Source organism: Chelonoidis abingdonii, chromosome 7 (assembly GCF_003597395.2).
Source record: "Chelonoidis abingdonii isolate Lonesome George chromosome 7, CheloAbing_2.0, whole genome shotgun sequence".
NCBI lineage: Eukaryota > Metazoa > Chordata > Testudines > Testudinidae > Chelonoidis > Chelonoidis abingdonii.
Genome location: NC_133775.1, coordinates 11,903,610 through 11,922,149, shown reverse-complemented (window position 1 = coordinate 11,922,149; position 18,540 = coordinate 11,903,610). Strand labels below are relative to the sequence as shown.

Below are 18,540 nucleotides of genomic sequence, written 5' to 3'. Positions count from 1 at the left end.
CTTCAGAGAAAGACAAAACCCCTCATAGCATCAGTAGTCGATAAAGAGGAGCCCCATGATAATGCAGTATTGTACATGACTTCATCTGGCCCCAACACATTAGGGTTTGTGGCCCTTGTAACTTGGTAGTCTAACTAACTGTGGGTGTTTTTCCTACTCATCTCTTTTGAGGATCTTACTAAATTATTTGCTTTGATCAAACCCTATGACAATGAATACTGATAGCAGGTTGATTATATGTTTCATAAGTAGTTTTTCCTTTTTTCTTGCTTGCATTTGTTTACATTTAAGTTTCTTAGCTGTCTCTTGTTCATGCAGGAAGGAATAGAGAGCCAGATTTTTAAAGATCTTTAGACACCTAAAGATGCTGGTGGAACTTTTAAAAATCCCACTAGGCACCTATCTACATCTTTAGGTGCCTAAATACCTTTAAAAATTGGGCCCAGGGTGAATATAAACAGACACTCACTTAGCCATTCATCCCTTTTCTAAACAAAGGGACATATACTGCCTTGAAGAATGGTTGAATTTCCAGTGATGATAACAGTTCTGCTGATGGACCAAGGGCCAGATTTACTAAAGTATTTAGGTGCCTAAAGATGCAAATAGGCAACTAGGGGACGGTTGGGAAAAAGTGCCTATGCAGGTTAGGCACTTAACTCCCATTGACTTTCACTGGGAATTAGGTATCCAACCTGTATAGGCATTTTTTGCATTCATTAGAATGGGATTCATTGCCTGTGTTTAGCAGTGATAATATGCAGCATCTTGCTGTTTCCTACATAGGTGCCACTGATCTGTGAAACTAAACCCATCAGCATTCATCAGATCCTGACTTACCAGAGAAACGGTTGTGTGAAGAACATGAGTGAGTCTCATGGACCAGAAACAGTGAAAGCATTTCAGCACCACATACCTATACAAGTGGAGCAAGAACTAAACCCACCGGAAAACCACACAAAAAAATCCAACAGTAAAGACCACTGCACTATTGAAATCAATGAACTGGAAACAAATGTGTAATTGCTACGTCTGATGGTATCTGATACCCAGTGACCTGGTACCCAATCACTACCTCACAGCTGGAGGGAGGACTCTCTTATATGGAAAAAAATGTGGAGTTATGGTCAGCCTGCTTCTACTGGAGCTAGGAGATTAGCTGTGATCAGAAAAGATACAAGGCTTGAAAGAGATAGGGGGCTTCTTTAGGGGATGATTTTAATACTGGGAAATTAACCAATGGACAACTTTGGTTCTCCCTGGGCAGTTAGTATCCGGCACTCCTTTTTTCCTTATTTTTTTTTATTTAACCCCTTTTTAATTATTTCTGACAAAAGCCTTTTTTCGCTTCTCACTAATTATGAACATGGTATTTATGTAGATGTATTGCTGCCAGAAACGAATTTACAAACCATACTGGAAGTGTACTAATTTTCTCTTCTCTTCTACTCCTTAAACAAAAAGTTTACGCTTAGTTTCGAATAGCACTAAGAAAACTGCACTGATCTCAAGAGGCAAATCTTTTATAACTAATAATGCCACAAACTGAAAGCAAAGCAAAATATTTCTCTTTGCAAGAAAACACATTTTAAAAGCTATTCTGTTATACACACTTCAAAGATAGGCATCAGACTGCAATATATTGTTCAGAGAGGTCTAGATTCTTGCAAAGGACGGTTTGCCTTCTAAGTGCCAGATCCACAAAGAATTTTTAAGAAATTTATCTCTACAGTAGAATCAGTACAATATACCTGTCATGGCAGAACCACGCAAGCCCTAACACATAAGCACTGGTGCTGAAGAGTGTTCTCTGTTCTCCCCTTTAATTTATAGACTGTTCCACTGTATATGTATAAGCTCAATTCTCAAAGCTCTTGAGGAATATGCTTCATTCCAAGGGCAGACTAAACACAGACTGGAATCCAATGCAGATGAGTAATATTTGGGTTTTGTAGGGAGTTTGCTGTGGAAACTAGCTTTTTATTTTTTATTATACCGTGGGTTGGACTAAACTGAATGTTGTCCCTTTTTTAGCCATCTACTAAATCTTTGGTTACAATAAATTCTGCTGGGTGTGTTACCAATGTTTGCAATGAAGAACATTTTTAAATAAACTTGACATTGTGAAAATAGGCTAATGTATTCTTACTTCTTTGTTCAAAGATGGGATGGGGAGGTGGCATGATGTGCTCAGAACATTCAAACTTTAATGTTTTGTTAGGTAGGTCTTGAGGGGAAAAGGATTTGTGGAAGGATACAGAACCAGGTAGGTACAAAGATCACAAACTATTTCCCGTCAAATACCTGTGTATTTTGTTATTGTTATGCTTGCCACATCAGTTCCTGAAAATCTTTAGCTGGTGCTATAAAATATTGCTGAATGTTAAGGTGACTTCAGTGGGAAAAATTCTAAATTTAAACAGTCTATTCAGAGAGGGCAATTTTTTCAGCATTTGCCAAAGTCAGGGGCATGCACAAGGGGTAGGGGGAAGCAAGGGCATGTCCCTCCCCCCAGTAATCGGCAGGGGCACAGAACTCCACTTCACAAATAATTAAAGAGTAGTTTCAAATATGCAAAGCAAACAATTCCAGCCAGCAAAGTCACATGCTACTTTTTGGCATTATCTACACAGTGCGTTAGTGCACAAGGCACGCTGGCATGCACTAGAGTTTGTACTCCCGCTTGTGTGTAATAATTGACCCATGTGGATGCTGCCATTTCAAACTTCAAATTAAGTGCACGAGCAAACTTTTAGTGCACACCAGCAGGGTCCATGCAGGCTGGTTAGTGCATGATACGCTGATGCACAGCAGACTTTATACCCCAGCTAGTGTCCACTGACACACCATGTCGACAAGCCCTTAGTCAAAAGGACTGCAAATCCCCACTGCCTGCTCTGAGCCTTCTTTCCTAATCTATCTTCTAGGTATATATAGGACACCATGCATCATAATATCTAGGTGTAGTTTCTTACCCTTTGACGTCAGGATAGCTCAGGGGTAGGCAACCTATGGCATGCGTGCCGAAGGTGGCACGCGAGCTGGATTTTCAGTGGCACTCACACTGCCTGGGTCCTGGCTACCGGTCAGGGAGTCGCTGCATTTTAATTTAATTTTAAATGAAGCTTCTTAAACATTTTAAAAATCTTATTTACTTTACATACAACAATAGTTTAGTTATATATTATAGACTTATAGAAAGAGACCTTCTAAAAACGTTAAAATGTATTAATGGCACGCGAAAACTTAGAGTGCATAAATGAAGACTTGGCACACCACTTCTAAAAGGTTGCCGACCCCTGGGATAGCTCTTGGACTATACACATGGTATCTCACTCCACACTACTATATGGCTCCCATCATTAAGGCAGTGAGGTGTCTGATGCAAGTTTCCAAAAAAAGATGTCCTAACTAGGATCCTACAGTTGCGAACTCAGCTCCCCACTTTTAAAAATATTGTTTTAAATCCTCCTTTGTTAAAATTACCAACACAAAAGTGGAAACAAGACTCAAGACTAGATGTCGTCTTGGTGGTCATAGTGCTTTGAAAGAGGGGCCGTCAATATCAGGCACACCAAGGAGATCGAACATTACTGCACTGCTGCTGGTTGATTTTATATGGCCATCTGACTTTTCTCTGTGCAGGAGATCCATCTTTTTGTTTCTGGAACAGTCACAGCAAATGTTAAGATCTTAACCTGAATGCCTCCATGAGTTCAGCGTGCAGTGAGGCCTCAAGAGATCCAAATCAATCCTAGCATTAGAAAATTGTATAATTGCCACAAAATACACCTCTCAGAAGGAAAAGCTTCCTCACTCAGAGGAAAAAGCCAGTAGTCCTCAGTGAGTCCTGCTTACCTAATGAATATCTTTAACTCTAGATAATGGTTTACTTTCTCTCATCATCTTTCGATAGGTGGGGTATGGGAAAGTCTTAGGTATGAAATGGCAACATGGAACATTTTTATAGGGTCACTGGACAAGAAGGAAATGTACTTCAAAATGAATGCTCTGTTAGTCATATTGTGCATCTATACACCACTGATAAATAGCTTAGACTTTGCTTTGAGAATATTAAATGTTTAGTTCATATTATGTCAATGGTGCCATTAAAAACCTCAGCCATCACTGTGGCGCATGCTTTCTGTATGCCGGTGTGCAGTGTCTACTGCCTATTACCCTGATCATAACTCACTGTTACCTTGTCTGTTTGTTCTATTCACTTGTAGTCTCTAATTTTATACTTTGATCGTACGTAAATTCTTTGGGACCAGGATTATCTTTTCTTTATGATTGTCCAGCGCATCACTCAAATAAGACCTCTAGAAGTATGTCTGCACTACATAGTAAACCCAGATCTGCATGACCCATGCCTGCAGACTGATTGCTTGAGCGTCCATACTCATAGCTGTGCTGACACCTCCATACTGCATTATGCAGACACGAGTTAGACACTGTGGCTTCTGGAGGCATCTCCCAGGGTTCTTAGTGCCCATTCTAGTTGTGGCTGCACTCAGGCTTGGTTCATGGTGTACGATGGGAGAACTTGTCTGGTCATCCCATGGCACAGCCTGGAAATGCTGTTAGCCCATCGGCACATCCAGCTTAGCTATCTCCCTGCAACCAGAACTAGCAGCATGGATCCAGTGCCAGTAGAACGTCTCCTGCTTGTGCTTTCACTCCTATTTTAGGAATCAGGCAGTGCATCTGAGAGATGCTGGTGGACTTTTTGGAATCATCAAAGGTCCGTCTTGGAGGAAGGTACAGACATGGCATCTGCAAACCAGCTGATGCTGCGCATGCCTATTGCCATACCTGCAGATTCCCCATGTAGAGCCTGGTGCTGTTGGAGCAGGACCACATGCACAGATGGGTGGGATCACATTCTCATTCAGACCTGAGATGACCAGCAGTGACTCCAGTACTTTTGCCTGTAGAAGCAGACATTCCTGAAGCAGACATTCCTGGAGCCGTCCAGACAGTTTGCCCTGACCCTCCAGCAACAGGACACCGGCATGAGGGGAGGCCATGCTGGTCCAGAAGCAGGTCGTTGTAGCCATCTGGAAGCTGGCTACCCCAGATTGCTACAGTTCTCTGACTAATAAGTTTAGTGTTGGCAAGTCAACTGTGAGGGATTGTGGTGGTGGAGGCTTGTGAGGTGATCGTGACTGATCTACTCAAAGGTAGTGGGCATAAACAACACTCCCAAAATAATTGCCAGCTTTGAGAGAATGGGCTTCCCAAACTGCACTGAGTCTATCAATGAGACTCATGTGCCCATAGTTTGCCCTCCACAAGGAGCATGAGTACATAAACTGGAAAGGGTACTACTTCATCAGTATGCAGGTCCTGATTGACCATTGGGGCAGATTCATGGTCACCAACATGGGATGTGCTAGCAAGCTGCACGATGCCAGGGTTTTCTGGAGCTTGGGACTTTACCTTCATGGACAGGCTGGGACATTATTCCTTCCAAATGACATTGTTATAAATGGAGTCTCTGCCCTCACTGTTACTCTAGGGGACCCCATGTATCCCCTCCTTCCATGGCTTATGAAACCGCACCCTGATCTCAGCCATCCTGGCAAAAGGAGGTTTGACTACATGCTCAGTAGCTGTTGGCTGGTGGTGGAATGTGCATTTGGTAGAGTGATACCTAGCTAGCCATGCCTTCAGGGTCATTTGGATCCCAATGTTGTCAGTGCTATCCGTATTATTGTGGCCAGCTGTGCACTGCATAACATCTACAAGGCCAAAGGTGATTCATTTTGCCAGGCGTGGACTCACACTGCTGAATTGCTGGGATGGTACACACAACCAGAAAGAGCATCGATCATTACTGGGGCAGGATCCACTCACACAAGGGAAATCAGGGATGGTCTGTGCTCCCACATATTGGGTTTGCAGGGTGACATGGAGAGGGGAGTGATATAATGTAGTTATCCCAAGCTTCAGGGCCTGAGTCAGCTTAGGAAGTTGATAAAAACTGTTCACGTACTTCCACATACAGTAAAGGACTTTTTATTTATTTTGTTAGGAGTTTTATGAAAACTGTTAACGTACTGCAGCTCACATCTTATGGATTGCAATGATGAGGTTTCTTTCTCCACTGAGGATGCTGTCATGCAGCATTCTGGGCTCTGGGCTTGGCACATTTCCCAGGATCCAACTGAATTCCTGGCAGAAAAGGAACATAGAAAGGGAGTTCCCTGAGGTGCAGTTAGCATCCTGGGTTTGGTAATAGGCAGTTTTTAGGCACTTGACCACTCTTGCCCTTGATTGTTAGAAGTCCGGTAGATCCTCCAGCATCTCTGAGATACTTTTGTGCACTCCTTCCAAAGTCATGGGTCTTGAGCTCCTCACATCACGGTTGTAACAGAATCTGACTGTGTTCCTCTGACTCACTAGCAGTGTGCTTGATGTTGGGCTTCTTATTGTTGGACATAGTTAACACACAATATGGTTAATAGTGTTTACAGTTGAGCAGCTCCAGCTGGGGGTGTGGGCTCTGGGGTACAGCCAGGGATGAGGGTTTGGGGTGCAGGACATGGCTCGGGGCTGGGGCAGGAGGTTGAGGAATGAGCTCTGGGCTGGGGGGGAGGGGCCCTGCTCAGGCTAAGGGAGAGGTGAGGTGAGCTACAGGCATGGAGGGGATATGGTGCAGGAGGCGCCTTGGCCAGGTGTGCTGCTCTGGTTAGCAGGTGGCTGTCTTGCCTGTGAGTCAAGCACGGCACGTGCCCAGCCCAGCCCAGCCCTGGGCTGAATCTGAGAGCTGTTGCTGGCTGTGCACCCCCATGCAGCTAGCGGGGTGGGGGGGATGTGTAGCTACACTGTGACAGGTCCTGGCTTTTGCATGTGGCATGAGGACAAAGTCTTTCCTGTCCCCTGGGAAGGAAAATGGCCCATCGTGGCGGCTTGGCTGCTGTCTCCTCTGGGAGTAACAGCAGCTTCTACTGTCCCAGGCTGCATGTGTGAGGAGCTGCTGCTGCTGTGCTGGCCTGCATGGGCCCTGTGCTGCTGGGATCTTCCGGCTCAAACTCTTGGAGTAAAACCACTGCCCTGCGAATCTCCAGCCCAGTTCTCGTGCCCTAGCCCAGGGCCGCGATGCTGCAAATCTGCAGCCTTTAAACAGCACCGGGGAATTTAACTTAAAAAAAAAAAAATCAATAAAACCCACCATCCTTGTTCCTTCAGCATTAACTTCTACTAATCAGATACCCGCCCCGGCCGCAGCCAGCCAGCTAGACACTGGGTTGGTGAGGACCGAACCCTGGACTTGCAGCACCAAAAGCATACGCCTCAGTCNCGGGCTCTGGGGTGGGGCTGGGGATGAGGGGTTTGGGATGCAGGAGGGGACTCCGGGCTGGGGCACGGGAAAGGATTAGGGGTCCCAGTGGCACTTACTGCAGCTCTCAGGAAACGGGCATCAGGTCCCTGCAGCCCCTAGGCACATGGGTGGCCAGGGAGGCTCCACGCGCTGCTCTCACACCCACAGGTGCTGCCCCTGCAGCTCCCATTGGTCGTGATTCCCAGCCAAGGGGAGCTGCGGAGCCAACGCTGGAGGCAGGGGCAATGCACAGAGCCTCCCTGGCCGCCCATGTGCCATGGAGCTGCAGGAACCTGGAGGCCACTTCCGAGACCTGCGCAGATATAGGGCAGGCAAGAATCTGCCTTAGCCCTCGTCCCCCGCTGCACCGCTGACCAGACTTTTAATGGCCTGGTCAGTGGTGTCGACCAGAGCTGCCAGGGTCCCTTTTTAACCAGGCATTCTGGTCAAAAACCAGATGCCTGGCAACCCTAGTTAAAATTCTAATGGAGATGAGGCATGGATAGTTTTTACCCTTGCTGTAGCTAGTCAAGGTCAAGCGTAGGTGGTGGGTATAGGGTTGGCCTCCACTAGCTACATTAAGGTAAAAACTACATAGCCTTGTCTCCACTAGAATTTTACATTGAGTTAGTGATGGAGTGACTTGACTTAGGCACCTAAATCCAGGTGAGGGTTCACAGCTAACCATCCCAAGCAGAGACTCTACCCAAGCCTGTCAGTGAGGTGCCTAAAACCCAGATCAATGTTAGCCACCTATGGCCCAGATCCTCAAATGTACTTACGTTCCTCTCCTTTCCTCTCCATTTTTCTCCTGGCTAGTTTTAGGTGGCTCCCTGCTCAGTTCACTGGCTTCTGAGAATCCCTTTTTAGGCACCTAACTCTCCCCCTACAATGCATGGGGCACCTGGGCTCCTAACTCAGGTCTGTGAATTCCACCGGGCAGCAGGGCACCTAGGATTTAGGCACTGCAACCCTGAGCATTGCAATGCCTGTGTCCCCTTTGTGAATCTAACCCAGGGGTAGGCAACCTATGGCACGTGTGCTGAAGGCAGCACGCGAGCTGATTTTCAGTGGCACTAACACTGCAGCGTCCTGGCCACCGGTCCAGGGGGCTCTGCATTTTAATTTAATTTTAAATGAAGCTTCTTAAACATTTTAAGAACCTTATTTACTTTACATACAATAGTTTCATTATATATTATAGACTTATAGAAAGAGACCTTCTAAAAACGTTAAAATGTATTACTGGCACGCAAAACCTTAAATTAGAGTGAATAAATGAAGACTTGGCACAGCACTTCTGAAAGGTTGCCGACCCCTGATCTAACCCTTAATCTCTCTCTGTCTCAATTTCCCCATCCTAGCCACCCGTCAGTCACTTTCTACTGCCACCTGCCGCTCTGCTATTATCTCTGTAGGTCAGTCTCTTGGTGATTTTTAGCTCTCAGCAGTCTGGGCAGACACACAGCCCCCAACACACCTGATTTCAGTTCTTATTGAGCACTTAAAATAACAAAAGGCTCCTAATGAAGCCTATTTATCTCTATCTTTAAACAGAGAAACAGGTTAAACCAGACCAGGGACCCCAAAGGAGAGTCCACATGCCTGGCTAGACACCTGTCCCTACACAACCAGGGAGAGGAGGTTGGCCACTGGAGACTCCTGTGACTGTGAGGCTTGTTTCCGATCCTCTGTCCATTCAGGTATCCGGGCAGAGTTCCTCTGGGCGATGTCCACTGGCTCCCTTGACACCTTCAAGGAGCAGTGGGCGCTGTCCGGGGTTCTCTGCTTGATGTCCCTGTTAGGATCCCTTCTTATGACCCTCTGACCACACTCCTGTCCCTGTTCTTTTATTAGTTGTCCCCTGGAATCAGTTGGGTTTTTGAGATCCTTAGATCCTCCCCTTAGGCGGCGGGGAGGGGGGGGAATCCGTTAGCAGTGAGCAGGTTCCACCCCCCCCCACCCCAGTTCCCAGAAACCGAATAGGTAGACCCCTGTCCCCACCCCTCTTATTCTCACAGGAGTCTGGCTTAGCAAGTTCCTTTCAGCTGAGGGTGACCCCTCAATAGGGACAAGCTCAGCACAGTTCTGCTCCCCTTTAGTCATACAATGAAGATAACATTGATAGCAACATTTCACTACCCCTGCATTCAGTGCTAAAGGGATTTGTAACCCAACACCAGCCAAAGCTGTTCACTTGCAGCTACACAGCTCCTGTCTGCTAGATACCTACGCAGAGTAGGTGTGTTCATGTAAATACAAGTTGCTCTTGAAGTCTCTCCGGCCCCAAATAACAGTCAGGAATGAAGAACAGGAGTACTTGTGGCACCTTAGAGACTAATAAATTTATTTATTTGTATTATATGCTCAGACAAATTTGTTAGTCTCTAAGGTGCCACAAGTACTCCTGTTCTTTTTGCAGATACAGACTAACATGGGTGCTACCCTGAAACCGGTCAGGGGAGAGTTCATTCAGACCCTGCTTACAGGGACATTACATCTTCAGCATTTTTTCCCAGAGAAGGGTATTTTAATAAGATGGAAAAGGCAAGGGATGCAGATTTTAAAATGTTTTATGTTCCATGGATATCTTACATTGCATCTACCACAAACACTGTAAGAGCTAGAAGAAAAAGAAAAAAGAAAAAGAAAAAAATACCAATGTTGAAATGTTTCATTATGATTTCACTGGTTCTAGTGATTTTATTGGTTGTTATTATTAGGCTATTAAAAAATGTGGAAATTACACAGAACCAAGTCAAACTAGACATTTTGAGTCCTAATCTGCCAATCTTCTGTTTCATTTAAATATGTTAAGTGTTTTTAATTTTTGGTGGCTTTATTTGTTGAAAACATAGTTAAACTCAAAATGCAGAGATTTGCCTAGTTTGCAGCTGATCAATAATTTACTCAGCAGGAATACATTGTTTTAAAATGGACCTTGTCCCCCACTCAGGTTTTTATCCAGGAATGACTATATCTACATCAAATTATTCATGACATGTAGATAATAAATAAACTGAATGAAGCACACAAATGCATATTAGTGGAGAAAGACCCTATTTACAAAGATGACAGCCAAATGCTAACTGTCCCAAAACTTGGGGCAGGGGATTGGATACATAACTGTGGTTGGGCACAGTTCAAGTCGTCATTATTTACACATTAGAAGATTCAGAAAGCGATTTCTCGGGGTATGTTTTCACTCAGGTGATCAATACATGAGTGTAAGTGCAAACAGTCCAGGTGCAAACAGCCACACCGCAAAGCCATACCAGAGTTACTAGGTCCTCACTGATGTTGCACTCAATGCATGTGTCACTAACTGTGGGCATATCCCATTGTGCTGCAGTAAACTGACCTGCTCTATGATTCTTTTTAAGAGAACTGCGGGAGAACTTGTTTGTCCTTCTTGGTACACAGCAGGAATTGTGGGAAGGCATTGGAGGACTATCAGCAAGTGATCAAGTGATTTAACATATGCCGCAAAGTAGGTGGGCTAACAGCCTCAGTGAAAGCTTCAAATAACTTTTAGCCCACAAACCCAGATGAGCCTTCTAGCCCAGGTTGAAAGTACCACTAGACTCGGTGAGAGGGTTTTGCGTGTAGCAGTGGGATTAGGGACAACACGCAAGTAAGAGCCTGAGTTAATTCTGTAGTAAAGACCTACCCACAGGTTTTTTTCTAAGATTGCCAATATAACATGCTACCACACCCAGGGTGACTCAAGCACGAGACATACTAATTCCTTCATCTGTGGCTGAGAGACTATTGCAAAATTTAATCTCATTTACTGATCTGAAGCAACATCCTTGACATTGCCATAATCTCACACTACAAATAGATTTTGGTATTTCCATCTGTTGTATAAAACAATTTGAAAACCTTAGCATACGTTTTAAAAGTATTTAGAATGAGGACATTTCAGACACAGCATTTGGTGTTGGTCTGTTTAATGTTCTTGGACATTCAAATTGCATTTCAACACTTTGTATAACTGATTGATTGTATGATACATTCAATATCCACTCCCTCCATATTTAACTCCAGCTGGCTGACTTCATAAATGCATGACGATGAATCAGAGTTGCAATATAACACTAATATTTTCCTTAATAAAAATGCAGAATGCAAGGCTTCTATAGGGAATTCACTCACTGTTGCTTACACTAGTAATTGCTTTGTTATATTGCAATAGCTTCCATAAAATGAGTCCCATTCGGGAGAGAAACCGCATGAATAAAGCGGCCTGCATTTCATAAGTCTCAAACTCAAGTTCTCTAAACTTATTTGAGTGTGCTAGAACTTATAAAGCAGCTATTCCCAGACCAAAACAAAAACAAACAACAAAAGTGTGCTAACACTAAGTCCCCAGGCAAGCACAGATGCAAGCAGAATGGGGTTGGGTCCATTGGGAGCTGCGCTCCTCAGAGTCCTGCAGTCTCAGCTTTGTCATGGACCAGGGCAGGGGCACAAAGTGGAGAACTGCAGGACTCTCAGGTGCATAGCTCCCTACCATACATCTGCTGCTACAGGTGCAGTGGGGTTGAGAGCCAAGTTCCTCACAACGTTTCCGCTTCCAGCTGTCACCTCTGTCTTCACTTAAGCACCCTATGGACCATAGAAAGGGCAGCTGATAGCATGACAAACACAGCTCCCAGCCAAGCTGTGTCTGCAGGGAGATTTATTACTAATGCAGCAACCCCACCTCCTGAGGCAGCTTAGGGAACAAGCCCCCTCTCTCCTGCCTGCAAGGGGGCAGGGAGATGGGACTTGTCCTAAACACAGCTCAGGAGCTGGCATGACACCCCAGCTCCTCAGCTGTCTGGGCGGTGCCTCAGGATTCTCCTGTTGGCCCCAAACCACTTCACCCTGCACCCTCCTAATGGGCATCTGGGGGTATTTGAATGGGGGCTGGGGGGAGAAGTCTCCAGGCTCTCCCAGCTGCTGTTCTTCCATAGGAAAGGAAAGTTTGCAGTTCCTTCCCCCAGCTCTGCTGCCTGATTGTGGGGAGGGGGAGGAAGGGCTCCCACAGAAATGATCCCCACTTATTCATTTAAGGGCTTGTCATAGAACTGCCTTGTGAAAAGGAAGGTTCTTTTGACAAGCCCCATGATGGGTAAGGGATAGGACTGGTCAAAATTTTTCCATCTAAACTTTTTGATGTTCTTTTTTCCTCCCCAGAGAAAATTGGATTTTCAGTTAAAACAAAATTTTTACCAAAGAAGTGTCTGCTTTCTTTGGAAAACTGATTTTTTTTAACCAAAAGAGAATAGCCAACCCCCCAAATATTTTAATTCTGAAATAGCACTGTGGTGCCTCCTGGGCATTGTAATTCAGGGGTCTCATGCTCCCATTTTCTGTGGGGCCAGGATCCCCAGGTGGACTTTCTCTCTAATGATGCACCAACCTCCCTGCACAAAGAGGTGACTTCCAGTGGTCGTTAGAGGCACCTGTGACCCACAGGAGTGGATGCAGGAGCTGTGTTTGTGCCTGCCTTTTATTAGCTGCTCCAACAGCATTCCCCACCATCATGATTGGGGACCGGGAGACGGGCAGCTGGAGCAGTTTATGGCAGAGAAGGAGCCACTGCAGCAGCTCTCACCCCCTACCAACACATCCCCTTAACCAGCTCTGAACCTCCCTCACCCCACACAGCCCAGCTCCTCTTCCCCAGTCTCCTGGGCACTCCCCACAGCACTCACTGTGCACAGTCTTCAGGCAGGGCAGTGGCCATTTTCCCTTCCTCTCCCATCAGCTTCTGGGGCTGCCTGACTGGGCTTTTCTCTTCAGCAGACCCCTGCCCCCTCTTCCAAGGGAGATCTTCAGGGCATCCCCTCAATCCATGAGGGGGCCCCCATCTTCTAGACAGGGCTGTTTTGCCCCACACAGCTCCAGTCTGTGCCTGAGAGACTGGGCCTGGAGAAGCCACATCCCCCAGAGTGAATGGGGTTGTCTGTCAGAGCCCTGTCTCACAGGGAAGCTGCACCTCTAGGGAGTGGGGCCTATCTTATATGGCAGAATCCTTCCTCACAGGGCCTCCCTGTCTGTAGGGGGTAGGCAGGCCTAGGCCTCGACATGAGGCTGTTCTGCCTCTGCAGACTCCTCCCTATAGACTTGGGAAAGATGAAGGGCACCTCCACTCCCAGAAGCAGCTTATGGTGGGGATGAGAGGGTGGAATCACCACTGCCCACCCCCCCCTTCAGGCCCTGAACTCTCCAAGGGTGAGTTATGGGGTCCAGCAGGAGGACAGGGGAGCCGGGCTGGAGAGCAGTGGTGAGGTCTGGACATGGCAGGGGAGGGGAATGAGCAGTAGAGGAGTTAGTGCGTTGGGAGCTGGGTGTAAGAGCAATGTGGGGGGATTGAGAGTGGGGGCAGCACACTATGGGTTAAAGAGAGTGAGGGGACTGGCAGGAAGAGGATGGGGGATGCAGAGCAGGAAGGTGGGAGGCAGATCTGAGACAGGAATGGGAGGGGTTGCATTGATGTGGGTGGCAATGGAGCTGAGCCAGGAGTGGGGAAGTGAGGAGGCAAAGCTGAAATGGGAGAGTGGTGGGATTTAACGGGAGGAGGGAGGGGCTGAACTAGGGTGACCAGATGTCCCGATTTTATAAGGACAGTTCCAATTTTTGAGTCTTTTTCTTATATTGGATCCTATTACACACACCCCTGTCCCCATTTTTTACATTTGCTGTCTGATCACCCTAGGCTGAACTGAGTTAGGAGTGGGTGAGGGCAATGGACAGTGTCAGATCTGAGGTAAGATGGGTAGGAGGGCAGGTTGCTTGGCAGTGAGGGGGTATATAGTGGCAGCAGTTGCAGGAAGAACAGAGCTGAGATCTGGACTGTGGACAGGGCTGACTACCATTTTTGCCTCCCCAAGCAAAAAAAAAATGCTCAGATTGTGACACCCCAAGAATGGATGGAATGCCGCCCCTTAGCATGTGCCGCCCCAGGCACGTGCTTCTTCCGCTGGGGGTGTGAAAGGGACTTGGAGATCTGGATGATTGCTAGGAAGAGGAAGCTCCTGTGGTTTGTAGATTGTAAATTTTTAAGTGCAGGGACTGCTGATGAGGCTAGATCCACAAAGAATTTAGATGCTTAACTGCCACTTTAGGCACCCCACTCAGTTGCCACCAAACTCTTGAGCACCTAAATTCCCTAGGCACCTAAGTTTCTGTCAGTAAAGTCCCCATGGCACCTAAATTTCTGATAGCAGGCATGTGCAAAGTCACCTTAGTTCTGACACCTAGTGTCTAGCTTATGCCAGCCCCAGCTAGATCTTCAAACTAACTGATTCCCTGCCTATCTCACCTCCAGGTCCAGATCTGGTAGGACCACACTCCATGTCTCCTGTTGAAACTGTTCCACTTTGCTTAAACACTTAAATATTTATTAGGCCAGTGACCCAGAGCGTGAGAAGGTTTCTACAGCCCAGGGGTTAAGGACCCACAAAGGATGTTAGACTCAAATTCAAGTCCTTACTCCAGTGAATCAGTATTTTACATAAAGCTTTCTCAGGCGAGACAGAGAGACCCACCGCACTCACCCAGATGCTAGGCATTTACCTGTGAAGAGAGAGAACTGGGTTCAAGTTCTTACTCTGCATCAGAGAGAGTCTCCCACAGCCTGATTGCTGTGACTACTGGGTATAAGGGCTCTTCCTCGTTTGTTTGAAATGACTGACCGGACTTAGACACCTAACAACAAGAGAGGTTGGGCAGCAGTGGATCCCAAGAAGGGGACGGTGGCTCACATTAGGCACCTAACTCCTTTTGGTGGGCAGGTCTTACGCCCCACCCCTCTCCTCAGCATTTCCCATTGCCTAGTTTAGGCACTGCAAAACCTAAGGCCCCTTTGTGGATCTAGCCCTATGAATCTGTAAAATGGGTAGCACAATGGGGCCCCAACTGCAATTGTGGCCTGTGGGCACTTCTGTGATATAAATAATAGACTAGACAAAAATTGTAGAAAATATACTGTAAGGATGAATCCTGCCCTAACTGGATTAGGGCTGGCTAGCCCAACAGGACATTTCCTTCTCTACCTATTATATGTGAGATGTTGTCTTTGGCCCATACCCTGATGGCAGGAATGAGTCTGTTCTCCAGTTGTTAATGAGAAGTTGTTAGACACTTGACAGAGCAGTATATAGAAGTTTCTCTGGGAGAATGGAGCTCTGCATCCCCTAAGAAAAGAGGAACATACACATACTCACTTGCTTGTTTTAAATCTCACAACAAACCACTAACCTTGTTCCTCTTCAATAGTTGCTGTGTCAGGAAGAATCAGAATCCCTCCAAAGGTTTCAGTTTGAAGGAAAGTGATCGAGTCTTGCTGGTGAGAACTTACCGATGGGATAATTAGGTAAGTCAGGTGTTTTTGGGCTAACATCCATGACAATGTGCTTCTAAATCCACAAAAAGGTAATGACAGTGCAAGCTTCCCTCACTCTGAATTGGAGGGCTAACTCCAGTTGTCTGAGTGTTAGTTTCAATGCCCATTCAACCCTTTGCCTTACAGGTACTTACACTGGCTTGGTGCCAGTGTAAGAACTTCAGTAGGTAGTTAGAGAGATTCAGCATAGGGCTGACTGCAACATAGCACTGTACCAAAGTCCAGTAACTCATTTCACCTAGGCTAAAGCAGGCTCAGACATTAACTTTCACTCGTTACTCTCATAGCACCAACCAGGGAGCAGAAAGGGGATTGGTAATAGTATAGGAAACCTAACACAAACTAAGTAATTTCTGCGTCTGACAAAGTGGGTATTCACCCACGAAAGCTCACACTCCAAAACGTCTGTTAGTCTATAAGGTGCCACAGGATTCTCTGCTGCTTTAAGTAATTTCCAACATTACAGTCCCAGCACCTACAAGGGTCCCATGCCATAATTGTACTGAAATAGAAAGTTGTGTCTAGGGGGTTTCAAAATTGGTCAAGGTTAGTACAGTGTTCTAAAATGCAAGGAATATTTTAGGGAGGGATTTTAAAAAGCACCTAACTCTCTTAAGCACTTTCAAAAAATCTCACCTTAAACAATATATTTCTTCTAACAACTGCTTTACTTTTTGGGTATTTGTACAGTCTCTCTTTAAAAAGTTTACTGTACTGGTTGGTGAGCTGGTGGTATTACAAACCATTACACATCTACAATACCATGGAACTGACTGGTGTGTGCATGGCCTTATGCTGTACAATTTTATTTGCATCTTCTCTATATGAACCAGATCCCATCAAAAATATTTGCGCAGTTGCTGCAGTGAAGAATTTTGTCCAAGCCCAGAAAAAAATTTTTTTTTCAGACTTGAGCATTGTCTTTATAGTATGGAAAATGGGTTTTAAGAAAAAAATTAAATTGAGGCCTTCATTTGTATATATACTCATACAAGCCATGCAAACATATTGTGTGTTGAAATGCAGGCTCAATAAAATGCTGCTAGGACAGATGTTCCAGATCTGTGTGATTCACTACCAACAACATGCATATCAACTTCAAGGAACATCAGTTCTTTCTTCTCAAAGTCTGAGCAACTCACAGGAGAAGACAAAGTCATACCCTATGGTGATTTTTGGTCTCTATATTATATTTCTTTTATTGATGCAGTATTGTAAGTTAAGCAGATCGGCTGATTTCCAAACTGTCCTCATTTTTGTCACAGGGAAAAAAACAGAGGCCCTGATCTTTGGGTCTCTTGATACTCAGAGCTTCAGGGGCTGGTTAAGACCCTGGGACAAATCCTCCAGAGGTCTTTGCACCAGCTGGGGCTCTCTATAATGCAGAAGCACTCCAACCATACCCCCTGCCCCAGCCACATCCTTCCAACAGGGACAAATACGCTGGCTCTACACCAACTAGGGAATCCCCAGCTGGCTGGTAATGCTGGCCTTCTAGTCCTTCTGAACTGGCAGGTAGAGCACACTTAGCTGGAATAGAGCCAGGGATCTGTACAAGGGGTCCTGATTCTCCACTCCCTCCTCATTTGTAGGGTCACTTACATCTGTGCAAACTGAGTTGCAAACCCTACTATTTTGGTTTGATAGAATGTTATCCCTATTTTGCACAGGCAGAAATAATATGAAATGAGGAATCAGATCGATAGTTCTTTTTTGAGCAACAAAGTAGTTTAGCTTATGATGGACAAAATACATTTTTTGTGTTGTATTTTTATTGAGGAGACAGTGGCTTCTTTAAGCCTAAGGCCAGATTGTGGTCTTAATTATCCTGGTATAAAGCCAGAGCAGGTTTTTTGTTTGTTTGTTTGTTTGTTTTAATTTCAGTCAAGTTATTCCAGATTTCCACTGGTGTAAAAGAAAGCAGACTCTGGCCCTCAGACTGAAGTTAGGCCTTCCTTAGCAAATGCTAACACTTGCCCTAGGGGGCCCAATCCTGGGAAGTGTTGAATACGCTCAATTCTTATTGATTTCAGAGGCAGATGAGGGCACTCAGTCCCTCCCCAGGAGCACTCAAATGAAATGGAAAGTTTAATGGGAATCAAAAGGTGCTCAGCAACTCCCTGGAAAAAATCAAGTGACTGTTTGTTGGGGGGGGCGAAAATAAGTTGTTAGATGGACCCCATCTTTACCACCATTGCATTCCAATAGTAATGGGTAAAGAGAAGCTTTCAACTGTTTGAGGATTCTGAAGAGCATTGTCACTCGTACATAAAGGTAGCTTAAATATCAGCCAGGGGGCCGCAAAAAGAGGGGTTGTAGGTTTGAGACAACTTTGTAAAATATATTCAGCTTTTTCACTCATGCTTTCTCTTGTTAATCTGCTTACATCTTTAGGGGGTGTGGTCTACGGTCTCATGGCAACTCTGATATCTGTATGTTACCTCAGAAATACTCTCAATAGTTTGGGGGTGCTGTAAGCTGATCTGTTTTGTGGGGTGACACTCTGAGTGAGCCTTTATGCTGAGTGATCCATATACATCGCTATGTGGAAATCTATTCCAGAAATCAGTTGGCAGTTGTTTTTTTTGCCTCAAATACATACTTAAAGCTGGTGGTTGTATTTCTTGTTCACATTTAATGTTTGATTTTTGTTTTTTCTTTGTTCTGGAAGTAATTTTTTGCCTTTTTTTCCCCCTTGTGTGACTTGTGGCCATGTTGAATTGTCCCCATTGAGAACTGGCAAGGCCTTGGAATAACTCATGTGTTAGAGAAATCAAAAGGGAAAATGTATAACTAGACCTTCTCCAGTAGGGAA

At 45.4% G+C, this 18,540-nt stretch overlaps 1 protein-coding gene across 1 annotated transcript in view; it reads left to right on the top strand.

Annotated features, from left to right (window-relative positions):
• Nucleotides 1–1,223, top strand: part of SLC1A7 (solute carrier family 1 member 7) — a 79,462-nt gene extending 78,239 nt beyond the window's left edge. The window contains exon 11 of the mRNA XM_032768441.2: nt 787–1,223. Within this exon, the coding sequence (XP_032624332.1) occupies nt 787–1,023 (237 nt within the window). The 3' untranslated portion in view covers nt 1,024–1,223. The remainder of the gene's footprint in view (nt 1–786) is intronic.
• The last annotated feature ends 17,317 nt before the right edge of the window (nt 1,224–18,540 follow it).